The 27,813-nt window shown below is 38.8% G+C and overlaps 1 protein-coding gene across 3 annotated transcripts in view; it reads right to left on the bottom strand.

Moving 5' to 3' along the window:
* The window catches only part of cftr (CF transmembrane conductance regulator), a 118,975-nt gene that overhangs the window by 15,296 nt on the left and 75,866 nt on the right, over positions 1 to 27,813 (bottom strand). For all 3 annotated transcript variants that reach the window (XM_043709590.1, XM_043709591.1, XM_043709588.1), the window contains exons 16-22: positions 25,484 to 25,521; positions 21,668 to 21,933; positions 18,881 to 18,960; positions 15,989 to 16,139; positions 7,900 to 8,127; positions 6,529 to 6,629; positions 6,020 to 6,247 (exon numbers count right to left, since the gene is read on the bottom strand). In XM_043709590.1, coding sequence (XP_043565525.1) covers positions 6,020 to 6,247; positions 6,529 to 6,629; positions 7,900 to 8,127; positions 15,989 to 16,139; positions 18,881 to 18,960; positions 21,668 to 21,933; positions 25,484 to 25,521 — 1,092 coding nt within the window. The remainder of the gene's footprint in view (positions 1 to 6,019; positions 6,248 to 6,528; positions 6,630 to 7,899; positions 8,128 to 15,988; positions 16,140 to 18,880; positions 18,961 to 21,667; positions 21,934 to 25,483; positions 25,522 to 27,813) is intronic.

Raw genomic sequence — 27,813 nt, 5'->3', positions numbered from 1 at the left:
CTCTCAGACTGTTGTGAATCTTTGGAATTCCCTACCACAGAGGTTGGTGAGGCAGAGTTCTTTTATACATTTAAGGCTGAGATAGATCAATTCTCGGTCAGTCAGGGAATCAAGGATTACAGGGGAAAACGTAGGAAAGTAGACATAAGGAATACCAGATCAGCCATAATCCTACTGAATGGCGGAGCAGTCTTGAAGGGCCAAATAGTCTCGTCCTGTTCCTCTTTCTTCAGGACTTATGGTGATGTGGATAGTTTTAGGCTTCAAGATGTCACATGCCAGTTGATGAAATGGGTAGCAGGGTGGCAGGAGAGCATGAAGACGTTTATGGTGATATACTTTGAGGCCTAATTTTGAAAGACGTTACAAAAAAAAGGCATGATACTGAAAAATATAAATGAGAAGAAAGACCTTAGTGCCATTGATTTTTTTTTAAAAATCATTCACTCATGGGACGTGAGCATTTGTTTCCCATCACTTGTTGCCCTTTAGAAGGTGGTAGAGAGCTACTTTCTTGAACCAATGCAGTCAATGTACTATCCGTAGATGCACAATTCCTTTAGGGAGGAAATTCCATGAACTTGACTCAAAAATACTGAAGGAATGGTGATATATTTCCATGTTTGGACAGTGAGTGGCGCTATTTAAAAAAAAAGGAAGTAATTCCCAATGTTCTACTTAATATCTATCTTTCAATCACCATAATCAAACAGGCTGTCACATTGCTGTGGGAAATCTACGGGTGATGACATTCCCATATATCTGCTGTCCTTGCCTTTGTATTTGAAATTGGTTAGGTAAAAACAATGACTGCAGATTCTGGATTAGTGGTGCTGGAAAAGACAGCAGTTCACAGCCTTGAAGAAGTTTTCCTCCTCTCTCTACAGGAATCTCAGGGAGTCCCTCTCCCACTGCAACTCCCAGGTCATTTCCTCTGCCTTGAAGCTCTTCCACCTATCCACTCCGATTTTACTGCTCCTCGGATGCTGCCTGAACTGCTGTGCTTTTCCAGCACCACTCTAATCTAGACTCTGGTTTCCAGCATCTGCAGTCATTGTTTTTACCTAGTTAATTTTAACCCTACTGTGAATCCTCTTGCAAGGATGCCTGCCTTGAAGAAGTTTTCCTTCTCTCGCTACAAGAATCTCAGGGAGTCCCTCTCCCACTGCAACTCCCAGGTCATTTCCTCTGCCCTGAAGCTCTTTTGCCTATCCACTCCACCCTCCTCCCTGACCTATCACCTTCATCCCCTCCCCCACTCACCTATTGTACTCTACGCTACTTTCTCCCCACCCCTACCCTCCTCTCATTTATCTCTCCACCCTTCAGGCATTCTGCCTGTATTCCTGATGAAGGGCTTTTGCCCGAAATGTCGATTTTACTGCTCCTCGGATGCTGCCTGAACTGCTGTGCTTTTCCAGCACCACTAATCCAGAATTTGAAATTGGCTGTGGGGTTGGAAAGTGCTATTCAGTTTCTGCGATGCATCTTGTAGGTGGATCATTGCTGATCTGATCACTCCACATGTTCACCTGGCCCCAGTACAATAGGGAATAAGTCTTCCCTTGGGAATAAAGAAGGTTAAGAGATGATTAAATTAAGGTTTACAAGGTGATAAACTATACAGAGAAAGCTTATTTCCTTTGGTGAGTAGGATAGTAATGAAAGATAATAGGTTAAACATTATTGGCAAAAAAACTAGAGCGATCTTAAGGAGTTTTTTTTCACTTTTCACTGTCATGAGCTAGAATGCTCAGCCTGTATTTGTGTTGCAAATTGATTCCATAAATAATTTTAAAATGGAGAGTGCTTGAGTATGTAAAACTTTGAATAATATGGACAAAATCTAGAATGTACAACTGATTGGGACTGCTCTTTCAAAGAGCAAGCAGGCACACAATGGGCTGAATGGTTTCTGAAATAAGTCCACAGAGGCCGGTATCCCGTCACCAAGTCACCTTTTATTTATACCATGAGAGTCCTTTACACTCCAGCTTCCTCAGAATCAGCTCTCAGAATGACCAGGATGTCTGACACTCCTGTTCTCATCTAGGAGAAAGTTAGGACTGCAGACACTGGAGATCAGAGTCGAAGAGTGTGTGCAGGAGAGTCGATGTTTCAGGTATAAGCCACAATTTCTGATGAAGGGTTTATGCCTGAAACATCAATTCTCCAGCTCCTCGAATGCTGCCTGACCTACTGTACTTTTCCAGCACCATACTCTTCGACTCAGACAGGGCTCCCTGATTGAACCAGATTAACAGCCCCAATCATGGAATGCATATTCTATGAGGTCTACCTGACTGATCTTGTTACAATCACTCCATCCTTCCCCCTCTGAGTCCAAGGACATAAGCCAGTCGGTTTTTTTTGTTGCTCCTCCTGGGGCGATTTAGCACGGAGTCAGGTTCCTCGCTCGCTGCTTCTGATAATAGCTCATTCATCATGCCTGGAGCATCTCAGAAGAAATTAATTCCCTGCTTCAGGTGGCAAAGGCATTTAGGCAGTGATATCCACCATGTCAATCTCAGATTCCAAGATCTCTTCAACGCTAGATGGAGTGGGAGAACCCACAGATTCTGGAACAGTTGCAATGTTGAGAAGCCAGGCACATTTTGCTCCTGCACCGTTTGGGAGTTTGCAGCTTTCATATGATCCACGTGCATATTCAGGACTGTTACATCTACCAGAACTTTATGCATTACTGGACCTGACTTCACATTGACCATGCCTGTTACCCATGCAGGGCCATTCCCGTAGATCCTACACTGAACTTCATCCCCTGAAATAAACTGTCTCTCTCGCTTAGGGGAGTCTTGTGTCCAACATTGGCGTTCCTGATGACTTTTCACTAAATCCACCCCAAGTTCCAGAAAGATGTGATTTAACCTGGTCCAGAGTCTTCTCCCCATTATCAATGCTCGAGCTATCTCTGTAGTTTGATGAGGGGTGGTCCCAGAAGCAAATAAGAACTGGGAAAGTTTGGTATCCAGTGAAGCTGTTGGCTGTTTCTTTAAGTCTGCGTTCAATGTTTGGATTACTATTTCTGCCAGACCATGAGATGAAGCCTGGAGTGGGACTCTCACTTCCACGTGGTGTGGGCCCTTGGCAGTGGCATGGTGTGGACTGGGAAGCCCAGAGCAGGATACTCTCGGCAGCATGGTGTGAACTGGGAAGCACGGAGCGGACACTCTCAGAGGCAAGGTGTGGGCTGGGAAGTCCAGAGCGGGACACTTTTGGTGGCATGGTGTGGACTGTGAAACCTGGAGCAGGACTCTGATAGTGGTATGCTGTAGCAGCAGAGGAGAAGTTGGACTCTTCTTAATTTATCCTTTTTTAAACATTATTTTAAGTTAATGTGAATGGTGCCTCTGTATGGGCAACGATACACACTTTTCACTGTATTTTACATTGAATACATGGTGTGACAATAAAGGATAAGAGAATATTCCTCAAGAGAGGAATGATATGGAGTTGTCTTATATGGCAACTATCGATCAACTTTAGGAAATACTCAAATTCCTTGCTGGCAAACAATGTCCTGTTATCTGTGACCAATGTTTCCACATATTGCAAAAGATGCACGTAGTATTTCTATCAGCATCGCCACATTTGACAAATGAACTCTATGCATGTCCAGCTACTTTAAGTGGTCGTCCACAATGGTTAAGAACATTGAGGCCAAGAAAAGACTTGCATAGTTGATGTATAACTGAGTCCAGGATTTACCTGGTCATCCCCATGAATGTGGGGCAGCTGCCGGTAGTAATTTTTGTTTTTGTTGGCATTCTGGGCACTGCACCACTAATGCAACTGTCTGAATCTAATCCTGGCTCCCAAATAGAACTTATTGCCAGCATCTTTATTTTAGAAACCCCTAGATGACCCCAATAGAGTTCACCCAATATCTGGCAGCGACCTTTGTTCAGGACAATCACTATTTCTCTCCATAATAATATGCCATTTTCTACTATGATCTCTCTAGATCCAAAAAGGTTTTAAATCTGGATGAGATGGCCCTTTGGTTTTCTCCATCACCACCAGCTGTTTCAGTTTTTCCAAGACCAGATCTTTCTGCGTCCAAAATTTGATATTGCCAGCTGTGAGTAGAAGTGTTCCAGAAAATTTAAAACTATTACAGACTCTTCCAGTGGCAGTACCACTGGTGGCATTTCTAATTTGTAATTATGGTGTTCTAACTTGTAATTATATACATTTAGTATTAGAGCCCACAGCTGAATTCGCTCTGAAGCCATGAGCGGCACTGCCTTGTTCTCTTTAAGTGGACCTAGCAAGGGTTTGTGGTTCGTTTTTATTACAAATTTAAATCCATAACTTCCTGACTCCAAATATGACCACCAGCCCTTCCTTTTCTATCTGGGCATAGTTATGTTCTGCTTTGGCCAAAGTCCTGGATGCATATACTATTGGGTGTTCCTCTCCATTGGGCCACCTATGAGCTAATACTACCCCAATGCCATGCAGGGAGCCATTGCATGTCAATACCAGATCTTGCCTGGGACCACAGTGTGCCATAGAGGATGATAGCTGTTTATTCACTTCCCTGAAAACCATGTCTTGGCTGCGTGACCATTTCCAAGACTGGCCCTTTTTTAAGACTTGATGCAAAGGTACAGTATGGAGGCCAAGATATATATGGACTTTCCACAATAATTCACCAGCTGGAGGAAAGATCTAAGTTCCAGTACAGAATGGGAGTTGGGGTGCCCTCACTTTATCTTCCAATGGGTGTAAACCGGTCTTGTCAACTCTGTAGTCCAAGTTGGTCATTTTTTTCTCTTCTAAGGTATATGTCTCACTGAGAGAAACATCTAAGGAATATGTCCAAATTCTCTGAATGTTCCTTATTGGTCTTTCCTGTTATTTGCATGTTACTTAAATAAATGGAGACCTGGGGTACACCTTGGAAAATATTCTCCATTGTCATCTGAAAAATTGCAAAGGCAGATGACAGCCCAAAAGGCAGTCTTGTATATTGGTACAAACACCTATTGATATTAATTGTAGCATACTTCTGGGAGTTCTCATCTAACCACAATGGCAGAGGTGTCCACTCCTATCGGAATACCCTGCAACTCATATGCTTTACTTCCTGGATTTTCCAATCATAAAGCCAGTTGTCGTGCCTGTTTGAAGTCCAGTTGGACCTACCAGCAGTTGGTACTTTTGCATGGTTACGCCATTAATCCCTTATACCATACAGTTTCTCAGCATCTTATTAAGGGTCAAACCAAAGTCGTATGCCTCTGCCAGTTGTCTTAACCGAGTCAAAAATCCCGATACGAATTCTCCTCGTTCTCGAATTGCTGTGTAAAATTGATAGCATCTCAGAATTAGAGGAGGCTTGGGGCCATAATATGCCTTTACTCAATCCATCAATTCTTGAAAGGTTTTAGTATTTGGTGTCTCAGGGCAAGTTACACTACTAATAATCGAAAAGAGGAGTAGGTCCTCAAGCTGTCAGGAGAATTACACATTGCTTTTCATCTCCCCAATGTCATCTGCCTAGGAAAAAATAACGTGTTTTTCCCACGTACTGGGCCCAGTCTTTGACAGCAAGGTTGAATGAGTCAAGCTTCCTAAACAACGGCATGATGCCAGAAATGCTTCCCCAATTCAAAGATGATTGTTGCAAGTCGATTTCTTCAGGAGTGTGCATTTCTCTCATCGCTGCTTAAGTAACTCCACAGAGGCCCATTACTAAGCCACCCTTTATTTAAACGTGGAGAGTTCTTGACACTGATCCAGTTCCTCAGAGTCACCTCTTAGAGTAAACAGGATGTCTGACACTTCTGTCTTGTCTGTCAGCAGGACTCCAAGTGTGGACCAGATTAACAGCCCCAATTAGCGAACTCATATTCTATGAGGTCCATCTAGCTGATCTTGTTACAATCATTACAGTTTCATTCTATGTTGTAAATTTCTATGATTCTATTCGTGAAAGAACATTGGTTTAAGAGTGTATTCTTGCATTACAATGGATTATTTACTTTCTTACCCGTTGTCCTGCATTTACTGTGAAGGAGAGATCCTGCAGTACTGGGCGCCCATCATTGGTATATTTGGCTGTAAGGTTGTTCACCATCATTTGGCCTCCAGAGGGCCACTCATTGGCAAGATACTTGTTTTCAATTACAAGCACATTGGAGAGGTTATGTCGGTTCTTGGTTTCAGATCCTTCTGGGGGTATGTCAATATATTTAAATACACGACTTACAGACCTCATCTGGTGACAAGAACATTGTGAAGGGATATTATGAGTATACAAGCCTAAAGGTTCCATCCATTCTGAATTATGAAAGACCATCACTTAAACTTATAAAATTTTAGTTCACCAATTTCAATTATTCAGCAATTTTTTTTGTTGAGTTTGTAAGTAATATAATGCAAGCTGTGACGCATTGCAAACATAATGGCAAATAAAATATAACTTCGGGGTTGAAGTACTATTCCATCATGAACCATTAATCGTATTGAAGTATGAGATATATTAGAAATATTTTTTACCAGACTATCCACATCTATGCTTGAATTGACAGCCCACTGCAGAGTGCTTGTGATGTTCATGGCTAAGGTGAGGATAATTCCAACTTTTCCTTCCCCAACATCTAAATAAAACAAATGATTTGTAAATTCATAAACTCTGAAATTCCTCTTCCAAGCTTCTCAGCTGTTACTGCAACCTTAAAGACCTAACATGTTTGACTTGTCTTTTTGTCTGAATATACTTCCTTGAAGTGCCTCAGGAGCTTTAACATGTTAAATATGTTATTAGCAAGGTAAGCCAAATAGCCTCCTTCTGTGCTATGTCAGGCTATGTATCATTCTGTATATGAAAGTTGTTATTGTTAAAGCCTTGATGAAGTATTTATTAAAGCAGTCACATTAAACTTCTATTTACATATGAGGAAAGCATAATACTCTGGATTCTGACTTCATGCAAGAAAAAATATGTCTATGCATGCATATATGGTGCACATTTTCAGGCAGTTCCTATCTATATTGATCAGTATTTCATACACATTAAAAGAATGAGAACAAATGAATTAATGCAATGCAATGCAATAATTAATTAATACAACTAATGCTCCTGAAAATTGATGACTACAGATTTGGTGAGTGTTCACTATCTCCTGAAACTAGGCTAGGATACAGCTTTGAAGCCAAGTTTCCTGAAAGGCCTTCTGGGAAAAAGTTTACCCTCTCATTTATAAAGACGTCAAGACAAGGAAATCGGGCTGAGAGGTGATTGCAAATTTCACAAATTTGATTGGTGCTACTTGGCAGCAAGTGGGTTAATATGGAGCAATCCTTTGTGATCATGGTCTCAACCTCAAAGATTAAAGTGATGTAATAATTCCATGATGATCTATTTATAATGCAGAATCCAGGATTGATTGCAAGCTGAGGAGAGGGACTGCAGAATCTCTCTCCTAGTATCTGAACTCTTCACCCAAGCTTTTCAGCAACTTCAGCATATTCACTAAAGCCAGAACTTGAGAGGATCAGAGGGCAAGTGTTGGAGAGTGCATCTCAGTACTCACACATAGATGTGGATGTTTCAAGCCAATATTTACTTGCATGCATTATTTTTAAAATTTAGTAATGAATTGAAACCCTATGTAAAAGTGCTCATTTAGTACTCCAACTGCAATTATTAATATTCAGTCAGTGCTTTAATTATACAAAATTATAAAGGACAATTATATCAATTAATATTCAGTCAGTGCTTTAATTATACAAAATTATAAAGGACAATTATATCAATTAAGTTTGTTCACAAGCTTTTGATGAAAGGCCCACACTTGAAACATTAATTAATCGATACTGTTTAGTGCTGATGGATATGCGGTATATTTTCTTTTCATCTCAACTTACTGTGTGTTGCTATGGAGATAAAAGTAATTGCAATGAAGAAGACGACAAATACAATGTCAATCCTCATCTGAAACCAACGCAGTGTTGAAAGGTAGAGAAACCAGTTTGCAGTATGAAGGTTCAGAGCCTTGTGAAAAAGGGTTTCAAAGTAAGACTGTCGGCCAAATGCTCTTACTGTCCACAGTCCTCTCAACGATGTGATGAGATGGCTGAAAATAGGGCTGCGAGCTGTAACCAAACAGATGTAAACACAGGGATTGTTATTAGTGTGGTATTTAATAATGGATTCATACTTAAACTATGGTAGAGAGTTTCCACATGGTACATTGCAGTTATGCTATCAAAATATATTTTGCTGCCTACTAGCTATGAACAAAGGTATTTGCTTTTTATAGGGTTAACGCAATTATGTTACTATTGGAGGAAGAATCAGCATTACACTCAAGTGTATACAAACTGAATGTATCCAAAAAGATCCTTTAGAAGGCATCACGGCCTTCACATTTTAGCACCAAGCTGTGGGATAAGCAGAGAAGGAACAAACATTGTTGGCACAAACACCTAACCCCCAGTTAACTTCACTAAATGTTTCATTCACATGTTTATCATAAATTTCAAGCATGTGTAAAGCAGCTGTCTCTGATATAAGTAACCGAAAAGAGAATTGTAGACTAAAGGGTTAAAACTAAAACACGGAAAAACTAAAACATGTCAGCAATGATGTTAGAGATCAGATGAAAAAGAGACTCAGAGGAGAGATGCTACAGTGTCTAAGAGTGCAAATAGTTCATAGTATATTGAATGATCAGTGATTTTAAAAAGAACCTAGACACCCAGCAATCTCCTTCGTGTGATGTAGAGCAATTGAACTTTTCCAGATCTACTACTATAATAACAGATGGTGACAAGGAGTGAGAGACTCAGCAACAAGACAGAGTTGCGGGAGCAGCCCAGCAAATGAGAAGCAGATAGCAGCACAATAACAGAAAAGAAATGAAAAGTGAATGGGAAGTAATCCTTAACAAGGGGAAAAAATGGAACAGATCTACTGCTGTCAGTATCTTTTGAGAATGTAGAAGGCCCAACACAAATTGAAAAATGGCAGAACTTACATAGATGATTCACTAGATCCAGGATCAACAGCCAAATTAAATATGGACCAGGTCTGTTTAAACAATTGGCAACATTGCAGTTGATGTTTTAGCAAGGCAGAGCATAAATGAAGAAACCACCAGCTACAGAGTTTTTGAATACTTCAGTATTCAGTGAAACATAGTCATAAAGTGAGCTCAATAATGGAAGCTAAAGCCTGCGGAGAGAATGAATTCATTTACCAAGGATCTCTCTTGCTTGGCAGTTAAATGCAAATACAGGATAATAAAAGGTTGTGCTACTGGAGATCAGATTGTTGTTGAAATTTTGTAAGGAAAAATATTGATTTGTTACAGCTGATGGAAACTTTGACTTTTGCATATTTGATGCAATTGGCAAAACTAAGCTGAAATTAGCAAATAGTTGAAATCTTTATTCAAGTTTTAATGAGAAGGAAATCATTATTCGGATAAACCAACTAATCAGATGCCCAGGAGGAAAACATGAAGGAGGAGCTGATATTCTCTGCCCACTTAAACAATAATTCACAGAGCAGAAATGAACACTTGGGAACTCTGATCCTCAACATGGCTGAGGAAGCTACAAATAAGATCAGAGAGATTGATGAAACCGCCACAATGTTTATGTCTGAGAAATAGAGACTTTGGGAGGAGATGAGTAAGGATGTAAATATTGGATAGTGACAGTGACTTGATGGGAGATATAAAATAAAGGGTTCAACACTCACATATGTAAATAGTATGCAACTCTGGTAGTGATGTAGGGGAATCTGATGATGGAAAGACGCTGCAGGAAAATACCAAGTCTACGATAGTAAATAGTTCATGGAATGTTCTTAAAAGCAATCTTAAAGCAATCTTAAATAGACTCTTAGAATCCAGAAGTTTCTCTTAAAAGATGTAGATTATTCAAACTCTTCAAAGGCTACTGCTACAATAATAGTCATCAGGTCATGGTATCTAGATAAAGAAGAGCACAGAATTTTTCTAATGTAAACTTCTGGTCCTCCTCAGTTAAATTGAAATAAGGACCTGTGAGTGACTTGACATATTCATTTTACTTAATCTGTAAGAATGCAGATCATTAGAAAGATTGGAATATGTTGCTTATTCTTAACTTCCCTTGAGAATGGGAGGGGGTTGGGGCTGCGGGAAGGTAGTTGGGAAAGTGATAAGTAGATGAAGGTGGGGCTGAAAGTGATATGTCAGAGAGGAGGATGGAGCAGATAGGTGGGAATAAAGATGGACAGGTAAGACTGTTCAAGAGGGCCTGGGACTGGGATAAGGTACGGGGAGGGGAAATGGGGAAACTGATGAAATCCATATTGATCCCGTGTAGTTGGAGAGTCCCAAAGTGGAAGATGAGACATTCTTCCTCCAGATGTTGGGTGGTTAGGGTTTGGCAATCGAGGAGGCTCAGTACTTGCATGTCCTTGGCGGAGTGGGAGGGGAGCTAAAGTGTTCAACCACAGGGTGGTGGAGTGGTTAGTGCAAATGTCCCGGAGATGTTCACTGAAACGACCTGTAAGTTGGCATCCCCAATGTAGAGGAGACCACATCGGTTGCAAAGGATGCAGTAGATGGCGTGCGTGGATGTACAGGTAAATTTCTGACAGATGTGCAAGAATCGTTAGTTCATGGAATGCCCTGCCAGTAACAGTGGTGGACTCTCCCTCTTTATGGGCATTTCGGTTGCAAAGGATGCAGTAGATGGCGTGCGTGGATGTACAGGTAAATTTCTGACAGATGTGCAAGAATCCTTTGAGGCCTTGGACAGAGGTGAGGCAGGAGGTGTAGGATCCAAGGCCCCCAAGAATCCTTCCACATCCATCAGATCCAAGGCCCCAAAGGATCCTTCCACATCCTTCAGACCCACACCTCCATCCATTGCTAAACCATAAGCACCCAATGCCTGAAGGAAGAATGTCTCATCTTCCGCCTAGGGACTCTTCAACCACACAGGATCAATGTGAATTTCATCAGTTCTTCCCAGGACAACATAAAAGTCATGGCGTTCCCACATATCTGCAGTGGTGGTGCTGAAAATGAACTGCAGGTCAGGGCTGAAAAAATGAATAATCTCACTAAGGCAGGTAAAGTAAAACATTTGACCATCTTTTGCTTATTCCTTGCCTGGACAGAACTCTATTCATTTTAGTCCAAACTCTTTTAAGTAAACATTTCAATAACTAACCCATCACAATGTACTTTGGTTAAGAAAGTCTCATACTCAATGCCTTGTCCAATATCTAGAAGCTGTAAGGGAAAATGCCTACTCTTCAGAATGGCTTTGGGAAGCTCTGTCAATAATGAAGAAGACTCTGAAGAGAGCAGTGATGGTCTTGATCTTGTGGCTACCCAGAATATAAATATTTAGTATGATATAAATAAAGAGTTATTTTGAAAGGTCTCCGACTCTAGAGACAGCTGTTTCATTATGTTCAGTACCATGCATTTTATTTTTAAGTGCACTCAACTTAGTTCACGAGACAGAACACCATCTTTTTTTTATAGATAGTTTATTAACTACTCAGTCTTACAGCTCCTTTTACATACCAATCCCACCTGATTTAACTTTATTTCAAATGAGTCAATTGATTCACCAAATAACACCAACCATCTACTACTTACTTATTGTATTAACACAGTGCACCTAAAACAGCCTCAAAGACTCCACATGTCATTGATTGATGGTAGCACCAGTAAAAAGATTCAGCATTAAGTCAGAACAGCTTGAGAAACTCAGAAGACAATTCTAGTGATCAGAGAGCGCATAGAGAAGGGTTTGAAACATTTTCCCCAGTGACTGACAAAGAAACTGTGCAGGAAGAAAATCTCTAATCAGAATAGGAAATAGAATGAATGATGCCACTTGCAGAAGCATTCAAACAAATGGAGAGCCCATGGCAATCAGAAAAATTGCAGAATTTGCTCACTACAGAAATGCTTTAGGCTTGGCAATAAAAATGAACAAAGATCAGGTAAGTACTTTGCTGTATGCAGTGGTCAGCATTGCAGAAGACATTTGAGCAAGACAGGGGATGAATAAAGAGGCTGCCACCTCCAAGATGATAATCAGAATCTTTTTATATTTACTTTGTATTTGGTGCAATGCCATTATTGAGCAAACAAAATTTAATTAAAGGTGAAAAATCAGCCATTAAAGGCATGAATGCATTTATCAATAAACTTTACTATTTGTCAGATGATTCCAGTTTGGAATGTTAAAGGATAACTCAGAGATAGGATCAAAATTGGGCTTTTTAAGAATTTTTCTTCAGACCTTCTACCTTGCAGGAAATATCTAATTTTTGACTGAAATAATATAACCTGCTGGACAGTCTGAAGCAATGAAAGAAACCACATTCTTTATTTGGAGAGATGAAGATGTTTCATGGATTGTCCTGAGATTATTGGAGTTACATTGGAATAAAAACTTTGTTTCATGCAGTAAAAGAGGTGGGAAACATTGACTATTTTGGTTTGGGTGAGACATTTTTCCACTGCTATCAAAACTGAAGAGCGCTCAGATTCCAATTTTTAACATGAACAAGTGAAAACTCAGCAAATAAAGCACGTGATAATGTACGTAATTGTAGACAGGCAATGGTAAAGCCTGGAAGTAAGTTGAGCCAAGGTGCAAAACAACGTAGTAAACAGGCATCTACAACAAGTTCAAGTCTGAGATAAGATGTTGAGATGATTAGGAAGGGATAATTTGAATCTAAAAGTGTAACCTTTCTACCTTCCATAAAAGTAGCCCCAACAACAAAGAAGCGTACCATTCGGGAAGGAAATTTGCCATCCTTGAGAAACCTCATCTGGTCTACACTGTGACTTCAGGCACACTATAAAATTGTCGATACTTAAAATTCCCTCTGAAATAGCCTAGCAAGTTACTGAGTTGTATTCAAACCATAGAAATGTCTAAAGAAAAAAAAATGGAAACTGATTGGACCACCCAGCTTTGACCCAGGTACTGGAAATGTTAGCAAACCTGGCCAGACTAACCCTACCAAGTCCTCCTTTCTTAAATCTTGTAGCAAAATTTAGAGAGCTGTCCTAGAGATTTGTCAAGCAACAGCCTGACATAGTCATCTTCATGAATCATTTCTTATGATATCAATGTCCTAGTCACCACCATTACCATCTCTGGACATGTCCTGTTCCACCTTCAAGACAGATCGCGGTGGCAGCATAACAGTAGTCAGTCGGGATGGAGTTCTCCAGGGAATCCTCAACAAAGACTCTGAACTCCATGACATTTCATGGCATCAGGTCAAACATGGTTAAGGAAACCTGCTAATGATTATAACTTACCATTTCTTTGCCAACATCAGCTGATGAATCAGTACCCTTTCATGTTGAACATCAATTCGAAGAATGATTGATGGTGGTAAGAGCAAGAAGTGTACTCTGGGTCGAGGGCTTTAATATCCATCATCATGATTGGCTTGGCAACACAAATACTGACTGATCTGGCCAAATCCAAAAGGATAGAGGTGTTAGTCTATGGTAGGTGGTGAGGGAGCTAATGAGGGAAACCTTAGTTTATATTGTTCTCATCAATCTATCTGCCACAGATGCATCTATCCATCGCCAGTATCGGTAGGAGTGACCACTACATCAAGCTTGTGGAGATGAAGCCCTATCTTCACGTTAAGGAGAGCCTCCATCGTGCTGTGTGGCATCACCACTGTACTAAAAGGGACAGATTTTGGACAGATCCAGCATCAGCACTCCCCAGCACCCTGGGATCAACATTCAGTTAGAACATATCACTTGATTGGCACCCCATCTGCCTTCTTGAACATTCACTCACTCCACGAGTAATGCAGTGTCAGCATTGCATACCATCTGCAAGCTGCACTGCTGCAACTCACCAGTTCCATTGCCAGCAACTTCCAAACCCACAACCTTTATCACCTAAAAGAATATATGTAGCAGATATATGGGGACACCACCATGTTCAGGTTTTCCCTGAACCATATTTTCGTTCTTTCACTGTCACTGGATTAAACTCCTAGAACTCCCTTCCTAGCAGTACTTTAGGTCTATTTACCCTTCATAGGCTTAAATGAGCATGAAGGCGGTTTATTACTACCTTTTCAAGTGCAATTTGAATTGGCAATAAATGCTGTCCCAGCCAATAATGCCTACATCTCATGAATAAATAAGTTTTTAAAGAAATCAAACAAGCTAGAAAAAAATTATCACTTTCTACTATTGAAGCAAGAGTTTGGAGCAAGTCTAACTTGCCTTTAACCAATGCCACATACTACATAACCTGACTGAGCTAGAAGCTGCAGAGAGGATGTGGATAAGGGTCCAACAATGTGAAACTATTGTAGTGAAAAGATGTGTGGACTGAGTTCTTACCTTGTTGAATCAGAAAATACCACCATCGGACAAAAGAGGAGCATGTTGACATTAGTGAAAATCACCCCATCCACAGGATGGATTAATTATTCTGACTCCAAGAAGGAAAACTAACATTCACAGAAGGAGGTAATGTGGATTCTCAGAATACAATGAACTTGGAAAATGCGACAGGCATAAGGAAAAGATTGCCACAAGATGGGGGAGATTACTGAAACCACTGCAAAGATTATCTCTGTGAAACAGACTTTGTGGAGAGATATAGTGGAAGTATCATCTATCATACAGTGACAATGACTTGAAGGGGTAGATGTATTGTAAAGGGTTAAGCCTTAAGCATGTGCATAGGAAGCTATGCCAATGATGTAATGATCACGTGATGGAGAGATCCTGAAGAGAGCAGCAATAGTCTAGATATCATGTTTAGTTAGAATGTATAGATAGCATGATATATAAAGAAAGATTTACTTTGAAAAATTCTTAGACTCTAACATCTCTTTTGTAGAGTGCTGCACTTAAAACATCTTTTACATCCCCATGTGACAACACTAGGGCCTGCCACTAGCACTTATTGTACCTACATTTGTCAAAATCAGCTGGAACACAGCACGCAGATCATGGAAATGCTTATAACGCTCAAGGGAGTGCAGTGAAGTATTGCCATAGCATTGCCTGATTTTCCTGGCAGAAATAACCTATGCACTGCTATTCTCCTTGAAGTCTCAGGAATTTCACTGTTTTGTCCAACAAACAATTCATATCAGAATTTAGTGAGTGTGTGAAATATATACTTAAGAATGAAGTATGCCAGCTAGAAAATGTAGCACGAATATTAAAAATATGCATGTACATTTGACATTTGTGGAAAGATTATTGGAATTGTGCAGCAGAATACAACACTTTCATTTCTTAGTCCTAAATTCAAGTATGACGTGGCTGATGAGATTAAACTTTCCTTTTCCTCTGATGGGTTTATTATTGTTTTATCTCAATTAATTTGCAGTATTTTCATTATCTAGATATTGGAAGTCAGATTCACAGGTAATTAACTGCATAAGGGATTAAGGTAGAGAATCAGCACTAGTGCAATATGTTTACACTGTCTCAGAACTATATTAGATTGTTAAATCAATTATTGAGTAAATTTGTTGTCAAAAATATTCATTCAATATACAGACAAATCATGGAGCACTAATTGATGCCCTTTTCAGAAAATGTACTCAAAACATTACCACAGCATAAAATATTAGCATGGTTTAAATGGGTAAAATCAAATCTTTTAGCCTTATTTTTTCTTTGTTTCCAAGAATCAGAGCAAAGATAAATTATATGGAACTGAATTTATAAATTAATGAATTCATTGCATGGTTTTCTCTTTTCAAATTGATTCTACAAATTGGAAAGGCCAACTGAAAGCTAAAAATGGCCTAATAGCTCGTATAATGATCAAATACAGATTCAAGCATTCACAATATCCAGTTTGTACCCAGAAGACCTAAAAGATACACACTATCTATGAAGTCATTTTGTATTATAACTTATTTGCAGTGGAGAATATATCCTAGTGGCATGTTTGCTTCTATTCTGTCTGCACTTACCTTCAGATTCCAGTTGCTTCAGTTGCTGTGATGTACGCAGGAAATAAGCCCTCAACATGATGAAAGTAACTGCCACTGGAATTGCAGCCAACAGAGTGTAGGGTTGTAACACAGATACCACACCAATGGCCCCCACAACAATCAGTATTAACTGCAAATGGAATACAAAACCATCAAACCTAGATTAATTATAATTATAATTAATGTTGTGTACCAAAAAGTAAGGTTCAAAGAGTTAGGATGTCTTTTGATTTCCCCTGTTTGCTGTTCACTAAACATTCTGCATCAGCTGGGTCTGAGAGATATAGTGAAGAGACTTCCTTCAAACATGAATACTACTCTTTTGCAAAAAGATAATCCAGGGTTTGATTTGATTAAGACTGTCTCTTTTTATGCTTTATGGGGCGGACCGGTGGCTCAATGGTTAGCAGCAGGGACCCGGGTTCAATTCCAGCCTCAGGTGACTGTCTGTGTGGAGTTTGCATGTTCTCCAGTTTCCTCCCATGGCCAAAGATATGGAGATTAGGTGAATTAGCCATGCTAAACTGCCCACAGTGTTCGGGGATGTGTAGGTTAGGTGCATTAATCAGGGATAAATGCAAAGTAATAGGGAATAGTTTGGGTGGAATACTCTTCAGAGAGTCGGTGTGAACTTGTTGGGCCAAAGGGTGTGTTCCCACACTGTAGGGATTCTATGATTCCTTTTACGTGAAGGTGCTGTCCATAACAGCTCAATTAAAAAATGCAAGTGCACCATAACATATAAGAACAGAATGAGGTCATTTGGCCCATTGAATCTGTTCTGCTATTTGATCAAAGTTGGTCACTTGCCTTCTCCATATAACCTTTGATCCCTTTACTAATCAAGACTCTGCCTATTTCTGTCTTACATACAGCCTTCTGTGGCAATTCATCATCCTGTGACTGAATAAATTCCTCTTCATATCAGTTCTAAAGGGTCATGCCTTCACTCTGAGGTTGTGCTCTGGGGTCCTAGTCTCTCCTACTACTGGAAATATCTTCTCAATGTTCACTTTGTCCAGGTTTCTCAGTATTCTATTTGTTTCAATGAGATACCACACATAATCAATGGCATGAGAATACAATTTGCATTTTCCCATTCCAAGATGCTGCATGTGCATTTGGATAATCCTCATATACTCTCTTTTAGTAGGTCATTCATAATTATGTGATATAAATTAATGTCACCTAATCCATCTTGGGTTCCTAGCTTTCAACAGATGGCCCACATTAAACATTAACCTATTCTTGTTTCTCACTAGCCTACCTCATGATGTATAGAACATGTTATATCAAAAAATACAGTCACTCTTCCTTCTGATTTCTTCATATTGTTATTTCTCTGTCTGACTCCTTATTTCTGCTTCTGTACTTTATGTTCCCTTTTCTACTGTTTCTCCACCTTTAATTCTTCCTATTCCGCTCCTGTGTTTCTTAATTTTGATCTTTCTCTTTAAATAGCAAAGTGACAAGTGAGCACATGTGAGGTCTTGCACTTCAGAAAAAAGAATAGAGAGATGGACTATTTTCTAAACGGTGAGAAAATTCATAAAGCCAAAGTACAAAGGAATATGGGAATGCTAGTCCAGGATTCTCTAAAAGTAAACTTACAGGTTGAGTCTGTGGTAGAGAAAACAAATGTAACGTTGTCATTTATTTCAAGAGGGTTGAAATGTAAAAACAGCCATGTGCTACTGAGACTTTATAAAGCTCTGGGTAGGCCCCATTTGGAATACTGTGTCCAGTTTTGGGCCCCATACCTCAGGAAGGACATACTGGCACTGCAGTGTGTCCAGCGGAGATTGACACGGACGATCCCTAGAATGGTAGGCCCAACATATGATGAACAGCTGAGGGTCCTGGGATTGTATTCATTAGAGTTTAGAAGGTTGAGGGGAGATCTAATAGAAATTTACAAGATAATGCATGGCTGAGAAAGAGTGGACCCTGGGAATTTGTTTCCATCAGGTGGGGATACGAGGACCCGTGAGCACAACCTTAGAATTAGAGGGTGTCAATTTAAAATGGAAATGAGGAGACACTTCTTCAGCCAGAGAGTGGTGGGCCTGTGGAATTCATTGCCACGAAATGCAGTGGAGGCCGAGATGTTGAATGTCTTCAAGGCAGAGATTGATAAATTTTAATCTCGCAAGGGATTAAGGAATACAGGGAGAGTGCAGGTAAGTGGCGTTGAAATGCCCATCAGCCATGATTAAATGGCAGAGTGGACTCGATGGGCAAATGGCCTTACTTCCACTCCCATGTCTTATGGTCTTATGGTCTTATGGTCTTACATGATTATGGTAATGGAAGAACCAAGACTGGGTACTTTAGTAGTTTGCAGACCTGACCTTTTGTATATCCAAAGCTTTCTGATTTTAGCTTCAGTGGGTTGCTTTGGTGTGTGGCGAGTTTGTAACTTTTATACCATATTAAGAGTACAAGAATTTAGTAGGTGTGAGTGACGTGCTGAGTCATATCAGAGTGAGTTAAGAGTCAACTACATTGGTGAAGAACTGAAGTCACATTTGGATCAAACCAGCTTACACTGCCAAGTTTCCTTTCCTGTCAGGTATTAATTACACACTTGAGGTTTTATAGTAATCTGACAGCATTATGATTACTTTTATTGGCAGTAGCTTTTTTTATTTCATTGTTCTTACATGGAATTCAAACTTTTAAAAAGCAATGGAAGAATCTGAATTCTCATTTTCTGGACAGTTAGTCCAAATCTTTGGATTTCTACTGGAATAACATTATCGTAAAAATAATAGCATTATTGTAAAAAATACTGTGCGTGAAATATGCACACATGCTGTAAATAAAAAATAAATTGAGAAATAGAGTAAAATGAATCTTAAATTGTCTGACCTGCACAAAGTCGAAAGCGGTGAGTGGCAACATGTCATCTATTATTGCAGTATCTTTGATGAAACGATTTAGAATTCTGCCTGCAATTTAAAAAAAATCTGAAATGACTATTTTAAATATGTCAAAATACTTATTATTTTGTTAGCATGAAAATAAACTTTGTTTTCTGTTTTACTCTGGTTATTTTAAATATTGTTTGTTAACAGGCAATTCAAAGAAACAGTTTGTGCAGAGACAATAAAATGTCGATCCTTTATTCCACTGGCTTCAAATCTTTATAATCCATTAATGAAAAATCTAAAGTCTGAGTAACAAACTACTTTTAATGGACATGTGCAGCTGATGTTCCAGATCCAGAGGGTACTGTCAAGAGTTTAACACCTGAGCACTAATTGGATGGGTGGCAGAATTCTGTTGGTGGAGCTCCTACTAATAACATCCTGTACTACATCAACCATGTTACCTCATCTCCCAAACACAAGAGAATCTTCCTCTTGAAGATTCATGGTCTCAGATGTGTTGCTCAGTCAGACTAATGGATCACCAGCAACTGCATATATGCTCCATTCACACTTTCTGGTTCTCTGGGCACTGCACGAATCTTCAGGCTGCTCTATTCATAACCTTGGCTCTTCCATACAATAACACACAAACCGAGGACTTCAGCTTTTTGCTGCTTTTTTCCTCTCCCCATGGTACCTGACTGCAACCCTCTCCTAGTAACCTGCCAAAGACTCTTCCCTGCTCGGAGGGCTGACAGGTTTCCCTTGTCAATGCTATTTCCACCATTGACACCCACTGCTGCTACAGAGGGCTATGTAAACAGTTCCATCAAAGATTGACACTTGTCAGGATAAGCAAATTATTTTCACTGAGAGAAGAATTATCATGACAAATGCTTCCTATGAAGCTAAATGTTTATGGGTCCAATTCTAATGTGGTTGCATTACTGGTGTACTGTTGGAAAGTTTATTTTACAGACTGTATATGTTTTAAATTGGTATCTCAGCGCCCACATTATTATCTCGGCATAAAATTAGCCATTTGGTGCTCAGCAATGTTTTGCAAACAACAAAGGAATGACCACACAATCTATTTTTTGGTCTTAAGTTAACCAAGCCTTATGAGAATTTCAGATCATCTTCAAATTGTGCCTCTGGGTCTTTAAACTTCAGCTGAGTAGGCAAACAGGACAAGAGTTAAATAGTTAATTGAAAAGGCAGCCACTCTAACAATACAACATTCCTTCAGTTCTGTACTACTATATCAATCTGAATTATGCACTAACATTTTGCATGGAGATTGAATGCACTATGACCTTATTCAAGTGAAAGTGCATCACTTTGCAATGCACTATCTAGAAAATGAGCTACTTTGCATCATTTAGTTCAGTATTTCTGCCTTGTCTCAGGTTTTGCTAAGGTGGCTAATGCATAATTCCTCTATACACCAGCCAGCATATAAAATAAAAGGAAAAAGTATCTATTAAATGAGCTATCTTGGGAATTTGATGTCAATATTTAGAATATTTATGATATTACTCTGTTTGTGTAACTACAATGCTTCTATTAGATGTTTACAACAGTCATCTGAGTGGAAAAAGATTGTTTACTCAATATGCATAAGTTATATTCCTTCCAAAGTTACAAAAACTTGGAGAGAGGTGCAATTTATCACTAAATTCTATAGTCTGTGTTTATAAATTCAACAATAGTAATAAATTTCGATGAGATATATGCCATATATTGTACTGTAGTCCCCGCACTGCCACACTATAATGTTCCCTGTTAAATGTAGATGTTGGTTTTGAATGTGCATTCCTTTCAGAATGGTTTAAATGGTTATCACTTTCAACTTTATCGCCTCTTCAATTTAATTCCAGGTCATAGGAATAAAAGACAAATTTGCCAACAAATGTGACACTTGTGTTGTGTGCAGTTTAATTTACCGATAAATTTCATGTTTCTGTTTCTTTTCCTGCCCATTATCTTAGGTTCTGCCCTCTGGACATTGGGAGATTTATGTGATAAATATAGAAGATAAAGCACAGCTAAAGGTAATTAATAATCAAACTCAAACCATTAAATCAATCTGCTTCTTAAATATATTGCCAAGTTAACCTGCTACAAGAATTAAAGCCTGATTTTTAATTGTTTGCCGTCCTGAATTTCTTCTCATGTCATCTTGTTATTTTTGAAACCATTTGCATTAGCCAAACTTATTGGACCTGTATAAAAACAGGAGAGGATTAATAGCAAATGATTTCAATGATACAGTGTGAATAGGTCACTGCAAATAATTTTTTTCCCTCTTTGCTTATGTAAAAGTTGTTACAAAAATAATTGGAAATTTCTGTGGCATGGATCCCACCAAATTTGTTTTTGAAAAACCAACATGATTCAATAACGTAAAGCAAATTAAAGTATCTGATGTATGTTCTCATATGTCAGATAGAACAGCATGCTAAACCAATGACACTCACTATGGTAAAGATAACATGCTACCAAAATATTAAAGACTAGCTTTAAATTCTTTCAGTCTGATGTCAGTAATCAATAACAAAAGGAAAAACGTGTCTGTTAAATGGGTTTTTTTGGGAATTTGACATCAACATTTAGGATATTTGTGATAGCATTTTGGTCACGTAGCTACAATGGTACCTTCAAAAAGGTATCTTTCTTCATTTTCAGACTTTATTGAATAGAATTCTAACAAATAAGCCCCAAGCATTGCTCCCCAAAATGGAACAGATGCTTATAATCATGTGTTATTCCATAACATTATTACCTGTTTTCATTTGGTTGAACACAGTCATGGGAGCTTGGAGAACTGAATGCAACATTCGCTTATGCAGGTCCTTGGAGACTGTGACAAGAGTGTGGACCAGAGGCAGACCACGAATAACCCCAAGTGCAAGGAAACTGTCTGCAAGTCCCACATAGATATAAAATACGTAATAATAGCTGCCATTTGTAATAAAATGAGAAAATACAGAGATTTGGGAGAGGTCTGTTGAGGAGTCATTGGTTTGTGAGCCGGTATCTTCTGCTAACCTGAAACAAATAAACATAAAAATCTTTAATAAAGATGTTTGGTAGACTAGTTGTTGGTTATAATTATTACATATTTTTAACCTGTCGGCATTTTGCTATGTTCAATTTGAAATTGTAATGCAGGAATAGTTGAAAAGTGGTAAATTCATCTGAGTTTATTCAGCCTAAATATAGTCTTGAATAAATTCATTTAATTTCATGGTCAAGAATGGCAAAATTAACACGCCAGTTTTGAATATGCGCCAGGGACCTGGGTTCGATTCCACCCTCGGGTGACTAGCTGTATGGAATTTGCACATTCTCCCCGTGTTTGTGTGGGTTTTCTTCCACAGTTGAAAGTAAAGACATTTATGGAGCAGTGTGACTGATGTCTCAACCATTCCTTGAATTTTCTGATCATTCTTAACTTCGATTATATTTTTCAGCAGCACAAACAGGCCCAATTCTGCTCAAGATGGAAAGCATTTAGAATGTATAACATATATTAAAATGCAGCAGTGTATTTCAACATGGCTTTGGTTTTGGATTTTATCATTGGAAAAAAAGACAGCTATGAGAATTTATTATTTTGTTAAACCAATGGTTGAGTGATGCCCATGCCCTATGAGTGAACATAAAGAAAATGTTGGTGATGGGTGTCTTCTCACCAGCTGGATAACCAGTGAGAGTCCTGCTCTAACTTTTTTTTGGAAGACTGGCAACATTAGGTGCCAACTCGATAATTAACTAGGCCATTGATTCAATGATACACCAGAGTTGGAGATCATGCTCGCTGAGAGCTGTCAGTCAATTAGAAGTCTGCATCATTTTATTGCTTTGCAGTACCACTGGGGAAAATGGTGGCTGATCCTCATCATATAATCACCAGAGGCCCAGGATTGCCTAGGGACCCAGGCCACAGTTTGGCAAATAGGTTGGGGAAGTGTGGCGAGGGTGAAGCATTGCAAGAAAAAGAGGAAACAGTGTTGGCTCCAAGAGCATGTATTGGCTCTCAGTTGGTCGCCCTGCCTACAGTTGTATCCCTCAATCAGGTACTGAGTGCTTTTGAGCAAAGGACAATCTCTTTCTCCTGGAAACTAGAAGCAACTAGTGACAATGACATTTTAAAATATTGACCTCCCGCCTCCCATGCCAATTGGCAGTCCCTTTAAGCTACAAGACTGCACACATTCACACAGCAGTTCCAACGTTCTACACAGAGTGATTGCTGTGATGAGCATGGATCGTAGCATTGCCTTCTGGTTCTGGATTTTGTTGTCACACGTGGACCTCAGAGATCCAAGCAGAAAAGAATAAAAATGAGAGGTAATATTGTTGCCAGTCCCAGTTATTTACTTTTATATTCAATGTAGTGGATGCTGTTTATGGATATAAATTTCAAAGATCAACTTATACATTCACAACTTACGGTATCTCAGATCAGATGGAAACATTGCGCAGGCTATGTATCCTTTAGAAGAATTTGGGCAGCATGATAGCTCAGTAATTAGTACTGCTGCCTAATAGCGCCAGGGACCTGGGCTTGATTCCGACGATGGACTGTGCGAGTTTTGAATTCCACCATCTGCCATTCAAACCTGGATCCCCAGAACACTGCCAGGGTCTTTAGATTAATAGTCTAGTGATAATACCATTTGGCCATCACCTTCCTCATAGGACCTAGAGGAAACACTTCTGCTTGTTCTGTCCCACACACTGTGCTGCAAATACACTAAATTCGTAGATACAGCTCCTCTCACCTTCTTTCATCTATCATGTTTCTCATAGCATACCAGACAGAAAAACAAACAGTAACACTTGGAAATGAACATTTTAGAGTTCCATTTTGAAGCTTACAATACATGTTGGATCATTATGTTTCATTTACATGGTTTCACTGAATTTTCCTTCTGGGTTGAAAATAGCTATAAATGAAGATACTAAACCTCGCAAAAGTCTTTTAATGACCAACCACTTCCTGTAAGTGGAGTGCTTCCTATCTCTCTGTGTCACTTTCATTTAAATTGTGAGTGGCCGGGTTAAGTTTCAACTCCAGATTTGTATCCTTCTTAGTGTTTGACATGACTCCAATCAGTTTTAGGTTAGGATGTTAAGATTCAGCACAAAAAAACTGAAAATATAAAAAACTGCTTTATGTATAACAAACATAGCACCATAAAAGAGCTGCTTTATTTTGCGAAAGCTTTGATTTTATAAGAAACACAATCCAGAGGCCAAGTCAAGGCCATCTCATAAGATACATTTCTAGGATGATGCAGCAAGCATTAAAAAGGGTCTGTGTTCCGGAACCATTTTAAATTCCGACTCAGTCCTCACAGAACAAGTTGTTCTTGCTCTTTCACTCATGAGAGAAAGCTTCATAATTCATTCACAACTTGTGTGGTCTGCAATCACACTACCAGTAGTGCAACATCCTATATACATATATTATATTTAATTGATCTGTTTCTAGAGATTACAGGGGCGTAATCATTGTCAATGCCGAAAAAAAGAAATTACATCAGTTCACTTGCTAGATTGCATTAACTTTCCAAACATTGTGCCAAAAGTCAACTATTAATTAAAGAAAACGGCATCTCCATACATATGAATACTTTGTATTAATTCTTTCTAAGCAGGTTTTGTAAAATGTCCACTGGATGCCGATAGAGGCAACCTTTTATAGTGGAAATGCAGAGTAGTAATTAGGAATATTAGGATTTCAAAAATGACATGTAAGAATGCATTTAAACTGAAGAAATGCAAGGAAACTTTCGAAATATGGCTGGTTTAAAAAGGAGCCTAAACAAATGCAAATATTGCTACTATAGTAAGTAATTGAGTAAAACTGGAATTAGTGTTTATTGCTATAAGATGATGAGAAACAGGAAGCATGCTCATTCATTACAGTAAGCCATTGTATAAAGTCAGTTGAACATTTAAGAGTGATCAATAACCTAGAGATAATTACCCCTTTGGAACTTGCATGTGTTATTTTGCATTAAACCATTTTAAAATAGAATCTTTAAATAAAAAATGTAAAAAAAATCTAAAACTTAGACAGACTGGAGATGTTCTGTTTCAGATTTTCTTCCATTTTAATCTTTGACATGGTTCCAATAATTTTGGATTAGAAAATTATCCTTCAGCCCAAAGAAATTGAAAATACCCCCCAAAAAAAGGCTGGAGAGAGCTGACAGAACAAAGAACAATAGCAGTGTGTAAAATGTTTATTTCATTTAAATTTCTCAAGATCAGAGCCGATAGTGGCACATTCCTGGAATGCACTTTGAAGTGAATGACTTGACAAACTGTTCTCTTTTCAGGCAGAGGTTTGCATTAATGATTACTAGTAACACAAGTAAAATATTAAAAAATATCTTGAGGAGGGAGTTTCTGACAGTACATCTATTATGCTAGCCAATATATCTGGCAAAGGACTTGCCCTATCAACTTTTGTTTAGTGGTTTGATCGATATTGTGTCTGAGCCACGTCCTGTTAACATGTAGTCACCAAACTATGCATTGGCACGATTATGAGCCCCAAACTGCAGGCTTCATTTCCACTTACCCATTGACTATCCAAAGTCCAACCAAAGAAGCAGCCACCTTTAGACAAACAATGAAAAAGGTGATATAATATGATGACAATTTAATATCACAGAACACAAAATCTTTTCATAGTAAATCACATGATCTTTTACCTCCTGTGAAATACATGTTTTGCATTGTTAATGGGAATTAGCAATTATGAGTAAAAATGCACTGCTGATCATTCATTATATAGGGAAGCTATATATTACCAACACATTTTCATTCTAAGGAATAAAATAATTGCAGACATCAGGGCTAAAATTAATATGCATTGCACAAATGTTTCAGATGCCAAAACATTTCAGTTTAGCAATTGAATGGTTTGTATCAAAATGTGTTGGTTCTAATGCTCGATTCATGGGACCTATATTTTAAATGTTAAAACAGGTGTAAAAGTTCTTGAAGATGCAGGTTAGGGACTGAATGTATGTTGAGGACTACTTGAAGAAATTTGTTGCCATTTACTGTGTGGTGGACTACCCCACTCAGAATTTATCAGGCAACCCTCATAACCAGAAAAGGCATGATCACAATCCCACCTCACCCCCGCACTCCCCAACTCTGCTTTTCATCTAAATCTGCATTCCATGTATTCTTCTGAGACTTTCTTGAGAGCTTCTGCCAACAAAACAAACAGCCTGACATTTACGTAATCTCTCCTGTGCCTGTGCAAGTGTTACCTTTCTGATGAAGTTTGAGAATTTATTTTCTTAATCATTTTTGGGATTTGGGCATCATTTTCTAGGGTGGCATTTGTTGCCCATGTCTAACTGCCTTTGAGAAAGTGATGCCTTTTTTAAACTAATGCAGTCCAGAGAGACACACAATGCCCTCAGGGAGGGAGTTACAGTAACACTGAAGGTACAGAGATATATTTCCAAGTCAGGATGGTGAGTAGTTTCAAAGGAGAACTTGCAGGTTATCATGCTCCCATATATTTGCTGCCCTTGTCCTTTTAGTTGGTAGTGGTCATTGGTTTGTAAAGGGCTGTCAATGGAGCCTTAATGAATTATTTACAATATATCTTGTAGAGGATACACAGTACTGTTTCTGAGCTTTCGTAGTAGAGGAAGTAAATATTTGTGGATTTTGTACCAATCAAACAGGTTGCATGTCCTGGATGATATCAAGCATTTGTAAAGCATTTTTGGAGCTGCACTAATCCAGGCAAGTGAGAAGTATTCCTTCACAGTCCTGACCTGTCCCATGTAGATGATGGACAGACTTTGCAATGTCAGGAGGTGAATTACTCATTACAGATTTCTAAGCTCTGACCTGTTCTTGTAGCCACAATACTTATGTGGCCAGTCCAGCACAGTTGTTGGTCAATAGTAACACCCAATATCTTTATAATGGCGAATTCCATGATGATATTGTCATTGTATGACAAGGACTATGTTTACATTATTTCATTGTCTAGTACATTCCTCGGGTGAGACTGTCGTTTCATGTATTGTGGTGATCTAAGGATCCGTGCAAGGCTGGGAGGTCTTGGGTTCAAATTCCAGTGGAATTTGATTTCAATTTTAAAAATCTGGAATCAAAAGTTTAATGATGATGATGAAATGATTTTTCTTAAAATTCCATCAAGTTCACTAATGTCTTTTAGGGAATGAAAACTACTGTCCTTATCTGTCCTACATGTGACTCTAAACTGACAAGTGTGAGGAGGACTTTTAACTGGCCTCAGAAATTGTCTAATAAGCCATTCAGTTGTATCAACTGCTAAAAAGTCTCAATATCTGTCAAACCTTTAGCTCTTTGATTAGATTCTGGAACCATTCTCTTTTTGGCTTCAAGTACAAAGTGGCTTCATATATAATGACTGCATTACAGAAATAAGCCAATGGCCAAATTCAACCCTTAATCGGTGGAGAGTCTTGAAGTAATGAACAAGACAAAATTTCAAACTTTGTAAAGTGGTACTTATCAGCTAAGTGCAGTAGACAACAGAGAGATTTCATCCCTTCACCTCCTACTGTTCTTAATGATGTTCAAGAGGAATGGCAAGGAAGAACAGTTCAGATAACACAGGTGTTATTGTTGTTGTTAAGCAGTTGCTTACAAATAATGCTTGACAGTAGCCCCATGCACAAAATTGAATGATGGACAATTCTAGTTGTGCTCTTGGCCCCATGTATATTATTGAATTCTTGCTGTGTGCTTGTTCCAACATATCTGTTCAACTGATCTAACTCTTAAGACTGTGAACATGATCTATTGTCCACAAGCTTTGTAAAACAATCACTTTTATTCTCAGCCTCATTTTAGATCTTTCCAGAATTAAATGCATTATGCTCACTTTAT

This window comes from Chiloscyllium plagiosum, chromosome 19 (assembly GCF_004010195.1).
Source record: "Chiloscyllium plagiosum isolate BGI_BamShark_2017 chromosome 19, ASM401019v2, whole genome shotgun sequence".
NCBI lineage: Eukaryota > Metazoa > Chordata > Chondrichthyes > Orectolobiformes > Hemiscylliidae > Chiloscyllium > Chiloscyllium plagiosum.
This window is presented reverse-complemented; position numbering and strand designations above follow the sequence as displayed.